This window comes from Erinaceus europaeus, unplaced genomic scaffold, assembly GCF_950295315.1.
Source record: "Erinaceus europaeus unplaced genomic scaffold, mEriEur2.1 scaffold_542, whole genome shotgun sequence".
NCBI lineage: Eukaryota > Metazoa > Chordata > Mammalia > Eulipotyphla > Erinaceidae > Erinaceus > Erinaceus europaeus.
The window spans coordinates 53,688-72,070 of record NW_026647421.1 but is presented as its reverse complement, the minus strand read 5'-3'; the positions used below and the strand labels follow the sequence as shown (position 1 = coordinate 72,070).

Here is an 18,383-nt window from a genome sequence, read left to right as displayed (position 1 = left end):
GGGCACAGGCATATCTGAATCATACTTTTCTACATTTTGTTTGAGGAATGTTATCTTTGTTTATAAATCTGGAGATCGCTAAAGGTATGAATTTGTCCTATATGGACTTGAGATGTGCTTTGTACTGTCGTATAATTTAGAAGGCCATTACATGCAAAACCTTGGGGAAGCAGATCTGACTACGGGGGAAAGGAAGGCAGGTGGTAGACACTGGATTTGTTTAGAGAAATGGTTCTCCAAGTGTAGTTCTTAGACCAACAGTTGCAGCATCCCCTATGAGTGTGTTTAAAGCGTAAATTTTTGAGCTCCTATTCTAAGAATAATGGATTAGAGCTCTAAGGACAGGGCCTCTGAGATCTGTATTTCACAAGATTTCCCAGTCAGTTTGGTAGGAGCTCAAGTTGAAGAAGCATTTGTGATTTTCATGCACCTGGAAGAACTAAAAAAAAAAAAAAAAAAAAAAAAAGCACTACTTGCCCTCCCAAAGGTATCATCCAGTGTGATTTGTTCAGTAGTGGTAATGACCCCAGTCGTGGCTCTGCTCTCAACTCCTCCTAAGTCATTTCATCATTAGAGCTCCGTAGAAAAAGAACTGACAGAGGGCATATCGAGGGAGGGAGAAATTTATCTTATAAACCTTCTGTTTTCCATTGAAGTCTAGTTTTTGTTTTGTACACAGGATAGAATTCATGTCATACATACTTAAAATAGACTTCCTAGCTTCTTCTCACACAAAGACCCCTAGTTTCATCTATTCTATTCCTCCTACTTTTGGGTTCCTGTTTATTAAACAATTTGCTTTGTATCTTATTGCCGTTCAGCCACCAAGCTGAAAACTCTAATATGACACCATCTTGACTTTCCTGGGCAGATGACCTGGTCAGACCTTACCTCTCCAGAGCCCTAGCCCACTAGAGAAAGAGAGAAACAGGCTGGGGTGATGGATCCACAGGCCAACACCCATGTCCAGCAGAGAAGCAATTACAAGAGCAGGAATTCCCACCTTCTGCACCCCACACTCCCAGAAATGGATAAAAATTGGGAAGTTTATCAATGGAGGGAATGGGACAGGAAACTCTGGTGGTGGGAACTGCGTTGAATTTTACCCCTGTGATCTTACCATCTTATTAATCATTATTAAGTCACTAATAAAAAAAAAATTCATGTTGCAAAACTTGCCTTACCAGGATAAGAACCAGGAGCACATGCCAGGGGTGACTGACAGAATGCTGCTTTTCATTAGTATATTAAGGCAGTGAGGACAGGAGCGGCGCTCTCATTTGCCTTGTGCTCACAATTTGTTTGTTTGTTGGTTTGTTTGTTTTAATCAGAGCACTGCTCAGCTCAGGCTTATGGTGGTGGTGGTGGTACAGTAGGGGTAAGGTATCAAACCTGGGACTTCAAAGCCTCAGGCATGAAAGTCTTTTGCATTATCATTATGCTAAACAATGCCCTGGCCTGTGCTCACTGCTAAAACCACAGAAAGACTCTGGGAAATGTTAGGCTTAAATAGCCACTCTTATGTCAGTGTTGATGTCTTGGAAAAGTTGAGTGCTCTAAGCTCTTTTTCTTTTTATTTTTTATTATTTATTTATTTTTTGTATTATCTTTATTTATTTTTTGGCTAGAGATAGCCAGAAATTGAGAAGGAAGGGGGTAATAAAGACGGAGAGAGGAGGTGGAGGGTAGATAGCATAATGGTTATACAAAGAGACTCCCATGCCTGAGGCTCCAAAGTCCCACTTTCAATCCCCTACACCACCATAAGCCAGAGCTGAGCAGGGCTCTGGTAGAAAAAAAAAAGGGGGAGGAGGGGAGAGAGAGAGAGAGAGACCTGCAATACTTGCTTTACCACTCACAAAGCTTTCCCCCTGCAGGTAAGGACTAGGGTCTTGAACCTGGGTCCTTGTGCACTGTAATGTGTGCACTCAACCAGGTGCACCACCACCTGGCCACTCATTCTAGGCTCTGTAGCTGTGTACTATTTATTATTCATCGGTTACAAGTCAAGGAAACGAAGTCTCAGGCAACACAGAAACAAGCAAGCAGGCTTCGGAGGGTACAACCCACCCATCCCATCACAGACTCAGCACCCAGCTGGTGGCAGGTAGGGCAGCCCAGGGAGCCCGCACTCACCTTGAATCGTCCTCTTGAAGAAGGCCTTGCAGGCTTCACAGGAGGCAACCCCATAGTGGTATCCAGAGGCGATGTCTCCGCATACCAGACACAGTCTCTTGGGCATGGAGTTGAGCATGTATTCGCACTTGGTCTGGGGGTCTTCCACAATGGTGCTGGAACAGTCCTCATAGAGTTTCCTGACAGGCCCGCTCCCGCCCAGGATGGGAGCCGATGGGTAGAGAGGAGGCGAGTCCAGTCCGTTCTGGTGGCCATTCATGGTGGAACTGTAGCTCCCGCTGGCGTCTGAGGAGCCCCCTGGGCTGTGGTGGTTGACACTGTCCGTCAAGGAGGCTGGGCTGGAGGGTTCCGTCTTGATGAAGGACGAACAGCTGGAATCAATGTGTCGATCTTTGTTGGACATTCTGCAGAGAAGCCTGTGAAGCACAGAAACAGAAGCAGAGGGAGAAAGAGAGGGAGAGAGAGTCAAACATGGGGACCCAAAGAGGTGGAGACAAAAGAAAGGTCAGAATGGATCAAGAAAGAGAAGGATTTAAAAAAAAAAAAAGTGTGGGGGAGGGGGAGAGAAACCTGCACATTCAAGACTCTTTGCTCTTTGAGGGTGTGGCCTAAGAGCCAGGGACCGACCACACACACCATTCATTCCCAGGTCAACAATACCTCTTCTCCTACAAGAAGATAATCATGGGCCGGGTCATAGCACAATGGGTTAAGCGCACATGGCACGAAGCACAAAGACCAGTGCAAGGATCTTGGTTCGAGCCCCCGGCTCCCCACCTGCAGGGGGTGGTCGCTTCATAGGCGGTGAAGCTGGTCTGCAGGTGTCTGTCTTTCTCTCCCCCTCTCTGTCTTCCCCTCCTCTCTCCATTTCTCTCTGTCCTATCCAACAACAAAGACAGCAATAACAATAACAATATAAACAACAACATCAAGGGCAACAAACTGGAAAAATGGCCTCCAGGAGTAGTGGATTTGTAGTGCAGGAGACATCCAGCCCCAGTGATAACCCTGGATGCAGGGTGGGGAAAAAAAAGGATAATCAGCACGAGGGCATGTCAGGATTATATCAGAGTTTCCAGACAAGCAGTGAGCAAAAGCTACAGGGGTTCCAGTTCCTTCAATTCTACCTTTCCTTAGGAGAAACACTGTCAATATCCAAACCCACTCTTGGGACTGAGTTTCTCAAGGGAAGAACAAGATTTGCAAAGTCACTTCCTCCTTCCCTTCCACTGAGGTCTCAACTCACATATGATTTCCCCATTCCCGGCTGACATGATAATTCATTTTATTTATTTTTTAAGTTTCTTTCTGGTTATTTATTCCTTTATTATTGGATAAAGGCAATGAGAAGTTGAGAGGGGAAGGAGAGGTAGAGAGGGAAAGAGACAGAGACACACCTACAGCCCTGCTTTACCTGTGGGAAGCTTTCCCTCCCACAAGTGGGGACCGAGGGCTTGAACCTGGACCCTGGCACACTGTAATGTGAGTGCTTAAACAGGTGTGTCACTGCCTGGCCCCACATTCATTTTATTTTCTAGGGGTAACAGAGAGTTAAGAGATATCACAGCACCTGTGCTATCTCTCTGGCCTCATGTCTGTCTCTCTGGTGTCATGACACTCCGAAGCAGTGACAGGAATTGAACCCAGGCCACGCATCGAGGAAACTAAGTCGGAGGACAACCCCTTGCTGAGTGAGTTCTCCTCCGATGCCCCCACCACCCCCCATTGATCCACACTCTGCTTTTTCTGCAACTTCCCAAAGCCACTGTCATCACATAAATTATAAGCAGAATTGGACTTTGCTTCTCACGACTGAACAGATGGCTCTCAAACTCTGGGATGACTGTGTCAGCTTCCAAGAGCCATCAGTGTACCTCTCACTGAGCTCTCTGAGACACACAAGGAACTTAGCCTCAGTCACCCACCGTGCTTCTTTATTTAAATCCCTGACTTCATAACTATTGAGCAATGGAGGGGGAAAAAATGGTGGAATGGAATCCTAGCTCTAGTTCAGAAGCCTTTCCCAGAACTGACACCACCAGGGAGAGGGATGTGTGTGCTCTGGTGTGGTGTGTGTGTGTGAGTGAGATGTGTTAACTGTTTACAAGAGGTATCAGTAAAAGCCATCCGAGCCATCTGGGCCCCCTGCGAGTCCATAACTCTGATTCTTCATGCTCAGCGGAAGGAGGAATGGCTGGCACTTTGTCCTGCAAAACACCCAGAAAAAAGAAAATAGAAAACAAAAAGGTTGTGCAACGATTCTTTTTCTCCCCTCCTTTTGGTCTTTGAACATCATAAGTCCTAAAAGGAAAGCAGATGAGGCATCTGATCTGACAAAAGATCTCTCTTATCTAGAAGAAACACACCGCCCCTCTTTCTTTGGGACCTGTAAGTGATTACATTTTGAGGAAAAGTAATTAGATGAAAAGATCTAATTGCCCATAGTGCAAAACCCCTTTCAGCCCTATCTTTAGGAACCTTCTGAGAGCTCAGTGTAGAAGGGGCAGGCAGGGAGTGGCAATGGAGAAAGGGCCTTGGATAATTACTTCTCTGCACAAAGGTGGTTGCTGGAGACCCTAGGGGGAATGGGTAGGCACAAGAAGTTGGGGGTGTCCTGCTAGAGTCACCAAAATGATGCAATTACCTCTTTTCCCCAGGAGTTGAATGACAGTTTCTGCACACAGATGCCATGCTCCCCTCCCCACCCAGACTCCTTTATCCTATTCCTTCAAAGGGAAGAAAAAACATGACAATTCTTATCAGGCACGCTCCCTTAACTATTCTAAGAAGGCAGTCTCAAAAGCAAAGCATGGAGAATAAGCATTTGGCACCTAACAAATCGGTTTCCGCACTGGCAAGTGGAAAGCAGACAGGAAGGAGAAACGCCACCCACATGTCCCCAGGCCTCCGCCACCCACCCACTCAGGCTGGCCTTTCCTCCAGAACTAGCCAGAGAGCTCACCAGGGAGTCCTCGCGCCCTCCAGCATCTGCTGGGGGGTTGGGTGGGGGGGCTCGCTGCTAATGAGCTCTATAATTAATAGCTGGCTCCCCTAGCCTCCCACTCACACCCTGAACTAAGCACTTTTCCTGGAGTCACCGTTTGAAAGAAAGCGGGTTGGCACTGACTTACAGCAGCCCTGCGAATTCCTTTTAATTTAGAGCACTTACACCACCACTTCACTTATTACCTCATAATTACTGGACTGCACACACATACATTATGATCTCAGACTCCAGCGAGAAGTTATTAGGGTACTAAAACACACCGCTCCCTTTCCCTCTCTCCACCACCGCTGAATTTCTCACGGAGAGGGCAATTAACTCTTTTCCTAGCTACCTATAAGGAACCAGTTTGAGATGCTTCTTTTCTTTTCAGAGGGGCGTCCTCCTTCCTGAGCGGCTGGGACACAAAACACAGCATGGTTTCTTCTGATTCTCTTTCTCTTTGTCATGGTGGCTTTGTCTCTTCTTGGCTCACTTGTGACTATTTTCATCCTAATTTTTTTTTTCTTTCCCTCTGGCTTTTTACCCATGGACTTCTAGCATTTGCAGAGCTGTTCACTTAAGACAAGAAATGGGGGATTAAACAGCGGCACACCTAGTAGAATGAGTATATTACTGTTCATGAGAGCCCAGGTTCAAGCCCCTGATGCCCACCTGCAGGGGATAAGCTTCATGAGTAGTGAAGCAGGTCTGCAGGTGTCCTCTCTCTTTCTCTATTTCTCCCCACTCCCATCTCAGTTTCTCTCTGTATGTACCAAATAAATAAAATATCTTGTAAAAATAAATAGCAAGACCAGACATGATGTTTCCATTTGGAGAATGGTTATTTGCCCAGTCACCAAGAGTTTGTGGGTGGAAGGTCCTGAAAAATTGGGGGTCTCCACCTAGCAATCTCTGCCACATCTCAATCTAGAGCTTCCCATAGTCTAGATGAATGTAAACACACCCAGGAAACTTGCCAAGGGGCAGCCCCAGCGGGTAATTAGGGTAACCTGAAAGAGGAGGGGCATCGACAGGGAATGAGAGACGAATGAGATGATTCTAAATCAAGCTCAAGCAGACATCTCTGTCATATTCAAGCAGAACTTTATTTTTATAGTCTCATAAGGCTTAGCTCATTAAAACAAAAATCACCAAGGCTTTGATTATTAATACAAAAATCACCAAGGCTTTGGTCACTAATACATAAATCACCAAGGCTTTGATTATTAAAACAACAATCACCAAGGTTTTGGTCACTAATACATAAATCACCAAGTAAGAACAGTGCAGGTAGGGAACACCTACCTCCTGCTTTGTGGAACATTCACATTCCAGGGGCACTTTTCTCCCTAGAGATCACATCACAGTTTCTGTGTCTTTTGTTATTCCTGTACCTGTGTGCTAGGCAGATGTCCTATTGATTAAGATGAATTTTCTACCTGTATGTTTATGCCATTTTCTTGCCCCTATGCATCAGAAGCCGTGGTTCATAGACAGTTCAAGCGTGTTATGTTTCTAGGGGCCTTAAACAAATCAAGCAGCCCATTTTTCATAAAATCTGTTCCATTGTTTGATCTAGTAGTTTTGTTTTGTTCCTTACTGAGAAGGCACCAAGGTGGTGCTGACCTGGCCAGCCTCTCCATAGAGTTAAGCTCTCCAGCTAGAATCCATCTCCTGTGTGTGCTCACTGTGTGACCTAGGCTCTCGTGTACTATTCCTGCATAAGGAAGTGGGAGCATAGTGGTGGGTGGTCGCTTAAAAAGCCCATTGTATCTAGGCAGGTACCGTAACCTTCCATTTATTAATTATGCTATGTAAGGTGGCCTCTCCACTGTGGAACCATCAATCTTTCTCTATATTTTAGGAGGAATACTAAAGGAAGTGGTGTAGATAAAGGGGGAAACATTTTTTCCTATCGGAGACTCCTGAAAAACTCTGCATTACCGATATTGCTTGTTCCATTATGATCAGTCTTACAGAGTGCAATGCAGGTTTTGTCCTTACTTTTGTTATTGGTCAGGCTCTGAACCACAGGTAAAGATTATTATAAAGATTATTAAGACCACACAGAGCTGAATCCCAAGCCCTGTACATGGCAAAAGGCAGGATGGTTTCAGTTTGGCCTGGAGAGTCCAGCCGTGCTGAACTTCCTGTGAAGCTGGTACCATGTCAAGCAGCTCGCAGCCTGAGAGGCAAGTCTTTGGACAGCATATTTATTTATTTATTTATTCATCTGCCACCAAGTTTATTATTGGGGCTTAGTGCCTATGTGATGAATTTACTCTTCTTGGCAGATTTTTCTTTTCCTTTGTTTTATTCTATAGGACAGAGAGAAATTGAGAGGGGAGGAGGAACTAGAGAGAGAGAGAGAGAGAAAGAGAGACACCTGCAGCCCTGCTTCACCACTTATGAAGCTTCCTCCCTGCAGATGGGGACCAGGGGCTTGAACCTGGGTCCTTGCAGATGGTGACATGTACACTCAACTGGGTGCACTACCAGAGGTCTCCATAGAGTCTGACTGGTTGAGTTGTAAAAAAAAGCAAACAAACTGGGCTTGTGCTACTGACAGCTCAGGCTTCTTTTGAGATATGAGCAATAACAGCTTTTACCTAGGGGAAACACAACTAGTCAGGTTTTTGGTTTGGTTTGGGTTGGTTTGGTTTCTCAAACGCTTTCAGTGTGCCAGCCAGGAACTAGGACACTTTACAAATATCACTTCTCTGGGACCGAGTGGTGACACACCTGGTTAAGTGCGCATAGTGCAAAGCATAAGGAATCGCACAAAGATCCAGGTTCGCTCTCAACAGGCGGGGGGTACACACTTCACAAGCAGTGAAGAGCTCTCTCTCTCTCTCTCTCTCTCTCTCTCTCTCTATCTCATAAAAAAAAAAAAAAAAAGGCCACCAGGAGCAGTGATTTGTAGTGCCAGCACCTAGTGCCAGAGATAACCCTGGAGGCAAAAAAAGATAATAAATAATAACTAAATATATAAATACCACTTTATTTAATCCCCAGGACAAATTGGTACAAGAGACGCCTTCATACGGCTGAAAAGTGGAATGGTCAGGATTTGAACTGGAGTCCAACCTGAAATCCAAGGGCAGAAATGTCTTAACATCAAGAGTTTTCAAAAGTGTTCACTGATATTTTTTATTGTATTTTATTGAATTTTTATTGCCACCAGGGTTATCGCTGGGGTCCACTGCCTGCACGATGAATCCATTGATCCCCGGGACCATTTCTCCTTTTTCCTTTTTTTTTTTTTTTTTTTTAATTTTTGACAGGACAGATAGATAGAAATTGAGAGGGGAGGAGACAGAGATAGTGAGAGAGACACCTGTAGACCTACTCTACCTAGTGTGTCTCCACCTGGCCCTTGATTTTTTGTTTTTCAACAGTCAAGCAAGCAGGTAGCTTGTCTAGAAACCCAGGTCTCTTATGAATGTAAACAGACCAAGAGGGTCACTACTTGGTGGGTCTCCTACCTCACGGCTGAAGTGACGTCAAAACAGAATCTCGGGAAGAAAGCCGACTTCCCCAATTACCACTTAGCTCTTCACACTGGAGCCTTTTGAGACACCCTGACATTGTATCCTAAAACCACAGCAGTCTTAATTCTCTCCCTGGCTGTCTCTGAAATTCTACAGCTCAATTATTCAAGCCTGAAATATTCACAACTATCTATAAATTCAATTGTCAGCCGGTGGTTTTTATTCTAGACTTCACTTCAATCTAAAATTAGAGGCACTAAAATTCACATTAACTCTAAGAGGAATGTAGTGAATAAGACTTTATTTCAAAAGAACACCTTTTTGTCAGAAAGAGCCATTTTCAAGCTGATGTCTTTATCTATAGCTAAAGAGAATAAGCCAATTCCACATTGTGCTGTTAATGCAGAAATTTTAGGTCACACTGGTTTAATAAAAATCTAAACTTGGTGAAGAATTATGAATAGAAATAACATGTGTTGGGAAAGGTAGGAAATATTTATTTCCAAGTCTGAATGCTGTTGCTTTTACTTTATTATCGTAGAAGAAACAACAAGACACATGAAAATAGACCAGTGACTTTCCAAAACCCTTTTCCTAGTGAACACTCTGAGAGGAAACTGCAGGGAGAATAATTAAGTCGAGAATAAGAATTTGGGGTCTAGGGGACAGTTCACCCAACAGACTACACACTTGATGTGAAGACCCTGTTCGAGCCCTAGGCCACCACATGAGAGCCTCTTACTAAGGAACAGTGGCATGGGCAGAGAAGCAATGCAGTGGTATCTCTCTTTATCTCTCTGTCTCTACTTCTGTAACTCACTCTCTATCTGAGAAAAAAAAAAAAAAAAAAAGAAAGAAAGAAAAATATAGTGTACCAGAAGGTCTAATTACACAGGTGCAAAGTTTCAGTAAAACACTAGCAATAATAATAATAACAATAACAACAACAACGATAATAATACCTTCTGTTGGTATATAAGAAACTGAATTTAGGGGGCCAGGCAGTAGCACACCTGGTAAAATGCACACACTACAGTGTGCGAGGACCTGGGTTCAAGCTCCGGGTTCCTGCCTGCAGGGGGAAAGCTTCACGCGTGTTGATAGAGTTGCAGCTGTCTCTTGGTTTCTCTTTTCCTCTCTATATTTCCCTCCCCTCTTAGTTTCTCTCTGTCTTTATCCAACACTAGTTAAATAAAATTTAAAAAGAAAGAAACTGAATGTAAAGGTTTATTTAATTCTTAATTGCCACCAGGGTCATCAGTGGGGTTCAGTAATGACAAAGAGAAATTGAGAGGGGGAGAGAAAGGTAGGAGAAAGAGAGAAAGATACCTGCAGCGTTGCTTCCCCATTCATGAAGTTTCCCCCTTGCAGTTGGGGGGCAGAGGTTTGAGCCCCGAGTTCTTTGCATGGTAATGTGTGTGCTCAACTGGGTGTATCACTGTAGGCTCTCAAGCAACGGAACTGAAAGATTTTAAGCCTTTTCCCACTTTGCCTCAGGGTAGGGACGGGGAAGGACAGTTCATCTTTAGTATTAAGACAACACTTTCTAGCTGCCAGATCTTTCCAAAATGAATCTTTGAAAGTTTTTTAAAAAAAATATGTATTTATTTCCTTTTGTTGCTCTTGTTGTTTTATTGTTGTAGTTATTATTGTTGTTGTTATTGATGTCTTAGTTGTTGGATAGGACAGAGAGAAATGGAGACAGGAGAGGAAGACAGAGACAGGGAGGGAAAGACAGACACACCTGCAGACCTGCTTCACCAATTGTGAAGCGACTCCCCTGCAGGTGGGGCACCCGGGGCTCGAACCAGGATCATTATGCCTATCCTTGCACTTTGCACCACCTGTGTTTAATCCACTGCACTACCGCCCGACTCCCCTGAAAGTTTTCTTTTTAGGGTCTGGGTGGTGGCGCACCCAGTTAAGGGCACATAGTACTAAGTGCAAGGACAGGCGCAAGGATCTGGATTCCATTCTCCATCTGCAGGGAGGAGGAAGCTTCATGAGCAGTGAAGCAGGTCTGTACGTATCTATCTTCCTCTCTCCCTTTCTATTTCCCCACTCCCTGTCAATGTCCCTCTATTTGAATAAAATGAAAAATAATGAAAAAAATAAAATAAATAAATGGACATTGGGAATGGTGGATTTGCAAAGACTTCCAGGTTGGTTTACCTCCTATAAAAGTCACTTAAGCAGGGCCGGGTGGTTTCACACCTGGTTGAGCGCACATGCTACAATGCGAAGGGACCCAGGTTCGAGTCCCCGGTCCGCACCTGCAGGGGGAAAGCTTCAGGAGTGGTGAAGCAGGGCTGCAGGTGTCTCTCTTCTCTCTTCCTCTCCATCCCTCCCCCCTTCCCTCTTGATTTCTGGTTGGTTGTCTCTATCAAATAAATAAAGATAATGAAAAAATTTAATATTTAAAAAAAAGTCACCTAAGCTTAGTCAGCACTTTGTTCCACTTTGTATCTAATAGCCGTAACATCCTGTAGATTTGTAAGTTACTAACCCACTCATCAAGATGTGAGTTCTTAACAAGCTGTTTCAGCCTTAGAGTGTTTACACAGACTCAACTTTTCTTGCTACTTTATTTCTCTGCTAAGGAAATGGTATATAAAATTCTCTACTCAGCAGTAAAATAGATGATACTGTGTCCTTTGGGATAAAGTGGATGGAATTGGAGAAGATTATGCTCAGTGAAGCAAGCAAGGAGGTAAAAGACAACTACAGGATGGTTTCACTCATATGCGGAGTATAGAGAGAATTGACCCTAGGAATTTGAAAAAAAAAAATGTCAACCTCTATCTAACATCGAGTGGGAGAACTACAGTGGTTATCTATGGGAGTGAGGGACACAGACGTTTAGTGAGGGGAGATATGGTGTATTATCTGCAATATGCTTCAGTATTAGTTGTATCTTAGCAATAATATTGTTTGTAGAAAAATATGTACACATATAGAAATAAATATGTCATTTACTTCTTAGGTGCATTTTTTTTTTTTAGGTTATTGTTAAATTTTGAACTCTGGACTGAGGCTAGATAGAATGAAAAGGATAAACATACATTATGAATAAAAGAATGTCTTATCTCCAGAAAAAAATAAATTTGTTGATTCCAAAAGAAAAGAGAAAGCTGCATCTTGCAAACAAACAAAAAAGAAATAATAAAACTAGTTTGCGTGAGTGTAGAGAACATTAAATTCTGAAAAAAAAAATTAAATTTTCAAAAGGGAGTGTACAGGCTGTCTTTGATCTTCCTAACTCTCACACTACAGAAGACTTCTTGAGACTTACTCTGCCTTTACCAGCAACAAGTCACTGTACTACTCTTTCTTGCCATTCCTAAGAACCCAAAGTATATCCACTAGGACTGTACATTTCACGTGTTTTATCAATTTACACAGATTCGTATTTAAGGACCCTGCAAGGGTAAACCTGTAAGTTTGTCATCATGACAATATGTGGCTTGGCAATGGCAGAGTCAGTAAAACTCACAAGTTATTATGTGCAAGGACCCTGGTTCGAATCTTAGGCCCCTACTTGAAGGGTGGACCCCTCACAAGTCGTGAAGAGGACTGCAGGTGTCTCTCTTTCTCCTTCTTTCTCACCCTTTTCTCTCTGTGTCTATAATAATAAAGTGAAATGACATTTAAAAACATAAAAACCATATATGACGGTGAGAAAAGAGAGACGTGAAAACACACGCTCGTAGCTTCTTCCTTCAAGAAGGCCCATATTTACACCTGCTCTAGCCCTACCTACCCTTAGGTTCCTGATCATTAAACATTTTGTCCTGTTTTATATCTTACCACCCTTCTTCAGCCACTAAGTTTCAGACCCTAATATAATTTCAACCTGATTTCCCTGGGCAGTTGACCTCACTAATGTGTCCTGGGACCTCACCTCTCCAGCGTCCTGCCCCACAAGGGAAAGAAAGAAACAGGCTGGGAGTGTGGATCCACCTGTCAACACCCATGTCCAGGGGAGAAGCAATTACAGAAGCCAAACCTCCCATTTTGCACCCCATAAAGAATTTTGGTCCATACTCTCAGAAAGGGATAAAGAATAGGAAAACCTCCAATGGTGGGGATGGGCCATGGAAGTCTGGTGGTGGAAACTGTGTGGAATTGTACCCCTGTTATCTTACAATCTTGTAAATCATTATTCAATCACGAATACAAATAAAAATAAGGGGGTTGGGCAGTAGCGCAGAGGGTTAAGCCAAGGACCAGAGTAAGGATCCCAGTTCCAGCCCCCAACTCCCCGCCTGCAGGGGGGGTCACTTCACAAGTGGTGAAGCAGGTCTGCAGGTGTCTGTCTTTCTCCCATCTTCTCTGTCTTCCCCTCCTCTCTCCATTTCTCTCTGTCCTATCCAACAACAACATCATCAATGACACCAATAATAATAACCACAACAATGATAAAAAGCAACAAGGGCAACAAAAGGGAAAAAAAAATAGCCTCTAGGAGCAGTGGATTTGTGGTGCAGGCACCGAGTCCCAGCAATAATCCTGGAGGCAAAAAACAAAATTAAAAAATAAAAATAAAATTAATACTCTTGACTCCTTTGTCACTGACTCACAGATTTTCACAGCTAGAAAGACCAACTTAGTTACACTCCTATTTCATTTTCTTTTTTTTTTCTTTTATTTTTTTTAATATATCTTTTTGTCATTTTATCTTCCCTTTTGTTGCCCTTGTTGTCTTTTTTATTGTTGTTGTTGTAGTTGATGTCGTTGTTGGATAGGACAGAGAGAAATGGAGAGAGGAGGGGAAGACAGAGAGGGGGAGAGAAAGACAGACACCTGCAGACCTGCTTCACCGCCTGGGAAGCGACTCCCCTGCAGGTGGGGAGCCGGGGTTCGAACCGGGATCCTTATGCCGGTCCTTGCGCTTAGCGCCACCTGCGCTTAACCCGCTGCGCTACTGCCCGGCTCCCTTTCATTTTCTTTTTAACTTTTATTTATTTATTCCCTTCTGTTGCCCTTGTTGTTTTTTATTGTTGTAGTTATTGATGTCATCGTTGTTGGGTAGGTCAGAGAGAAATGGAGAGAGGAGGGTGTTGTTAAAATTCCCTCAACAACAGGAGGGGAAGACAGAGAGGAGGAGAGAAAGACAGACACCTGCAGACCTGCTTCACCGCCTGTGAAGCGACTCCCCTGCAGGTGGGGAGCCGGGGGCTCGAACCGGGATCCTTATGCTGGTCCCTGCGCTTTGTGCCATGTGCGCTTAACCCGCCGCTCTACAGCCCGACTCCTGCACTCCCTATTTTAAATGAGAATGAACTTGCAGAAAAATGTTGGTTTTCTGCCTCCTGACACCACCAAACTGAATAGTTAAAGTAGGAAAGGTCATTCAATGGTAGAGCACTGGACTTGAATGGGAAAGGTTCCAGGTTCAGCCCCTGGCACTGCGTATGCCAGAGCTGAGTGGAGTTCTGCTTTCTCTCTCTCCTTGCCCTGTCTCACTCTTTCATAAAGAACATTATGTAAACTTAAGCTTGGTTTGTCTGACAAAACCAAAGCCTGTAGATGTTCTGGTCCACACCAATGCGTTCAGAAGAAAGCCTTCCTCCTGGGGGTGGGAGGAGAGGGCAGCTTCAGTGCCTAAGATGCCAACAGTACCCTGGGCTGCAAAGTCTCCATTTGAAACAGTTACTTTCTAGGGAGCTCTCTCCCCTCACCCTCCTGCTCCAACTAATTGCACTCTCTTAAAGTGGCAAAATGCGAATCACTTAGTAACAAAACGGGCACCAGCTGCTATTGTCAGAACAGGGCGATACTGAAGAAAGAGAAAGCCTGCGAATGAAGTGTCATGTCAGAAATCAACGGTGCAACGTGTGATTTGAGAAAACATGACTACTTTCCAGAGACAGGGTGTCATTATAGCATCACGGTAATACGGTGCTTTGACAACTGCGGGAGTAACATATCATCACTGCATTAAGGTACACTGGCTTAGTTGGGGAAGGAAGAGAAAGGAGTTTTTCTTTTTAATAAGAAATATCTTAAGGGCTGCCTGGTTAACCGGGCAGAAGGAGATCATTAATCGTAAAGAAAGAATTGGGAATCCTACACCCAAAGGCTCAGAAATGTCCAAGACATGTGCACAAGTGTCCCCTCTCTCTCTCTCCTTCCCCACCCCATGATTGCAGGCCTTTCTTGAGTAAACGTTTGAGGTCCATCTCGTGGAAGGATTTCTGCATGACAGGATCACAATGATTGGGTAACACAGCTTCCTGCATCTTTGAACAAATGACTTGTGTATTTCATTTCAAAGACTCGTGGACACAGTGCGTCATGGGCCAGGGGAGGCTAACAGCTCCCAGCAGGCCGGTGTTGGAGGGTCTGAGGAGAGCTAGGGCTAAGTAGTGTGGGAACTTGGGGTCACTTCCTGACAATAAACAGATCAGAGCCAACCTCAGCTGAATGCCTTCCCAATTCTCTACAACAAAGGAAATGTCAGACAAATAAAAGAGAGACGTTCAGTCATCCCTGACCATTTGTGGACATAAAAATGCCCCACGGACAACTTCATACCTATCACAACTGTGACCAGAGAATGCCTATCTGCTTTTTAGGAACAAGTTCAAAGACATTTGTTCTATCTTTTTGGAGAGATGGATAACAAAGAGAAATGTCCTATTAAGAGGAAGCTACAAGGAGCTAGGGAAACAGCATAGTGATTCTGCAAAAGACTTTCATGCATGAAGCTCTGAAGTTCCAGGATTGATCCCCAGCACCACCATAAACCAGAGCTGAATGGTGCTCTGGTCTCTCTCTCTCTCTCTCTCCTTCTCTCTGTATCTCTGTCACTAACATAAACATTCTTTTCTTTAAAGTAAGCAAGGGGGTCTGGGCTGTGGCGCTCAGTTAAGTGCACATAGTACTATGCAGAAGGGCATGCACAAAGATCTGGGTTCAAGCCCCCAGCTCCCCACCTGCAGGGTGGATGTTTAACAAGCAGCAAAGCAGGTCTGCAGATGTCTCTCTGTATCTCACCCTCTCTATCTCCCCCCTCTTAATTTCTCTCTGTCCTGTCCAATAAAATGGAAAAATGGAAAAATTGGCTGGCAAGAGCACTGGATTCGTAGTGCCAGCACCAAGCCCCAGTAATAACTCTGGAGGCAAATAAATAAATAAAAACCTTAAAAAAAAAAAAAAAAAGCAACATATCTGCAAAGTTCTAGGAAATGAAGGAGTTGTTTCCTGCAAGAAACTCCTTAGTTGTCGAGAAGTAAAGGACTTATTACTCATCCAGGTGGCAATAGCTTAATCCAGCGCCTGCCACAGAGAAAGCTCTATGCTGCAGGATGTGTGGGAGACTTAGAAAGACACTTTCCTGAATTCAGTGCTACGAAACCAGTATTTCCACTCATGATCTGCCCGTGACCTTTTCAAATGTCCTATTATTCGCTTTCAGTTAATTCTTCAGATTCTACTTTCTGCAAAGACAGTGGTGATGCTGACAAAATGCTCCTGTCTAGTTCTAAACTTCCAAGATTTGAAGTACCATGTTCAAGGCTACATATTGGTTGGATAATTTAAGAAATGTAAAGTCCCTTAGCTGGACTGTTAGCACAAAGGATCGGTTGAGCATTCACTGACATAAACATCTTACTTGGAAATTGTACCCAACATTGCTGAGACTGACAAAGTATTGTTATTGCTTGAAAATTAAAAAAGGGGGTCAGGTGGTAGCGCACTGGGTTAAGCACACATAGTGAGAAGCACAAAGACTGGAGTAAAGATCCTGGTTCAAGCCCCCGTCTCCCTACCTTCCGGTGTGTGTGTGTGTGCGTGGGGGGGTCACTTCACAAGCAGTGAAGTAGGGCTGCAGATGTCTTTCTCTTCCCTTCTCTATCTTCCCCTCCTCTCTCAATTTCTCTCTGTCCTATCCAACAGCAAGGACAGCAACAACAATGACAATAACAACAGTGGCAACAAGATGGGAAAAATGGCCTCCAGGAGCAGTGGATTCATAGTGCAGGCACTAAGCCCCAGCGATAACCCTGGAGGCAAAATAAAAAAGAAAGAAAGGAAAAAAAAAATAGCACTTAACCAGACTAAAGGTCTAATAAGAACCTATGTGTTTAAAAATCCCAGAGAATAGATTAGTATCACATTTTAACAGGCTGAATACATCAAAAGGTCATTGCAACACACTTGCAAAGTTATCCAGACTCTTTAAAAAAGTTTTTAACACCCAGTTCTTCATTCATGAGAAAGAGAGGGGGAGGGAATGAGAACCAGAGCATCACTACTGCACAGGGGTAGGCACACTGAACTCAGAACCTCATGTTGAGGGTCCAACACTTTATCTACTACCCCACCTGTCCGGCTGCCAGATTCTTCCAGATACAATTGCACTTGCTTCTGTTTGTGCTGCCAGGTGACTTTTTCTGCTGATCAACTGTATTCATAAGAAAAGAAAGGGTGCTGTGTTATTTCGTAGCCTTGAGCATTATGATCATGGCCAGTATTTAAGGATACCAGCTGACGCAGAGATGCTTAGTGGAATCATTTATCCTTCGCTTGTTTCCTTGGACCTATTTCCATGGGGGGGGGGGTGAGCATCCTTGTTTATAGCTCTAAATACAGTAAGTGAGCCACTGGCAAATCAATAAAACTGCTAAATGCATAGTAATACTAGGTAATTGCATACATGATGTTTTGCATAATTAACTGTCTGAGCTTTCCTTGAATATAATGGGTACTTGTGTAATGTCGAGGAGCTATAAGTCTATAAAACACACACAGTTTATATGAACCATGATTCTGCTTCAAACTCGGGCTAATCATCTCCATCAGCTTCGAAGGGAGAGCACTCCTCCACTGCCAAGTCCAAATCAATTCTTATGACATTACTTCATAACTAACATGATAGTTAACTGATGGTGGCTATTAGCTGTAATGTAGATGGCATTCAAGGACACTAGCAGGAGGGGTATTATTTTGTTTAAGCAAACTTTTGCCATATAATCAATATCACTATATCACTGAGGTAAATGAAGCATCTTAACAAATATATATATATATATATATATATATATATATATATATATATATACAGTTTAATTAATTCTATCCTCACAACTGCCCTAGGAGGCATGGTCCCATTGGCTGTGTGGAAGGACTCAGGAAATGTCTAGCTAGGGACTCAGCTGCACAGTAAAGGGAATTAATTTTTTTAGAAGCTCTGATCTCCTAAGAATATTATTGCCTTAACTACTCTGCCAGGGCCAAAAGGCCTTGAGAATATATTTCTTCATGCCCAGCCCACTTGGATACTCAGGAAGTGACTGCCCAAGTGTTGGCCAAGTCAAAACATTGAAAAGGAGAACAGGAGATGGGCACCATGTCTACAAAAGGTCAGAACAGGTTTAAAAAAAAATCAATTTAAGACAAATCTTCCAAAGGAAATTTAAGATAGCTGCTGAATGGAACATTTCTTTGCTCTTCGAGACTGACCACCAGAGAGACCTCTTCTGTGGTCAGCAGAAGCATCTCCTACTACTACAACTGTCTGCTCTTTCACACAGAAATATAGATCAATATAGCCTGCTTGTGTTCAGACAATTCTGTTTTCAAGACATCAGGGAGCCACTGAAGAGAAAAATCTGACCCAACAGGAAGGGCTGACAGCTAAATGAAGACCTGCTCTCAGCGTCTCACAGGATGTGAAATCCACAGACGTCCAGCTCACAGGAAGTTCATGTGCCTGCTGATCCTTACAAATGACCGTCGAATATGGAAGCTTTACATGTTCACTC

The 18,383-nt window shown here is 43.6% G+C and overlaps 1 protein-coding gene across 1 annotated transcript in view; it reads right to left on the bottom strand.

Moving 5' to 3' along the window:
* Positions 1-2,136: 2,136 nt before the first annotated feature.
* The window catches only part of LOC132536331 (estrogen-related receptor gamma-like), a gene marked incomplete at its 3' end in the record, with an annotated part of 59,425 nt that continues 43,178 nt past the window's right edge, over positions 2,137-18,383 (bottom strand). Inside the window, exon 2 of the mRNA XM_060183998.1 lies at positions 2,137-2,552. Coding sequence (XP_060039981.1) covers positions 2,137-2,552 — 416 coding nt within the window. The remainder of the gene's footprint in view (positions 2,553-18,383) is intronic.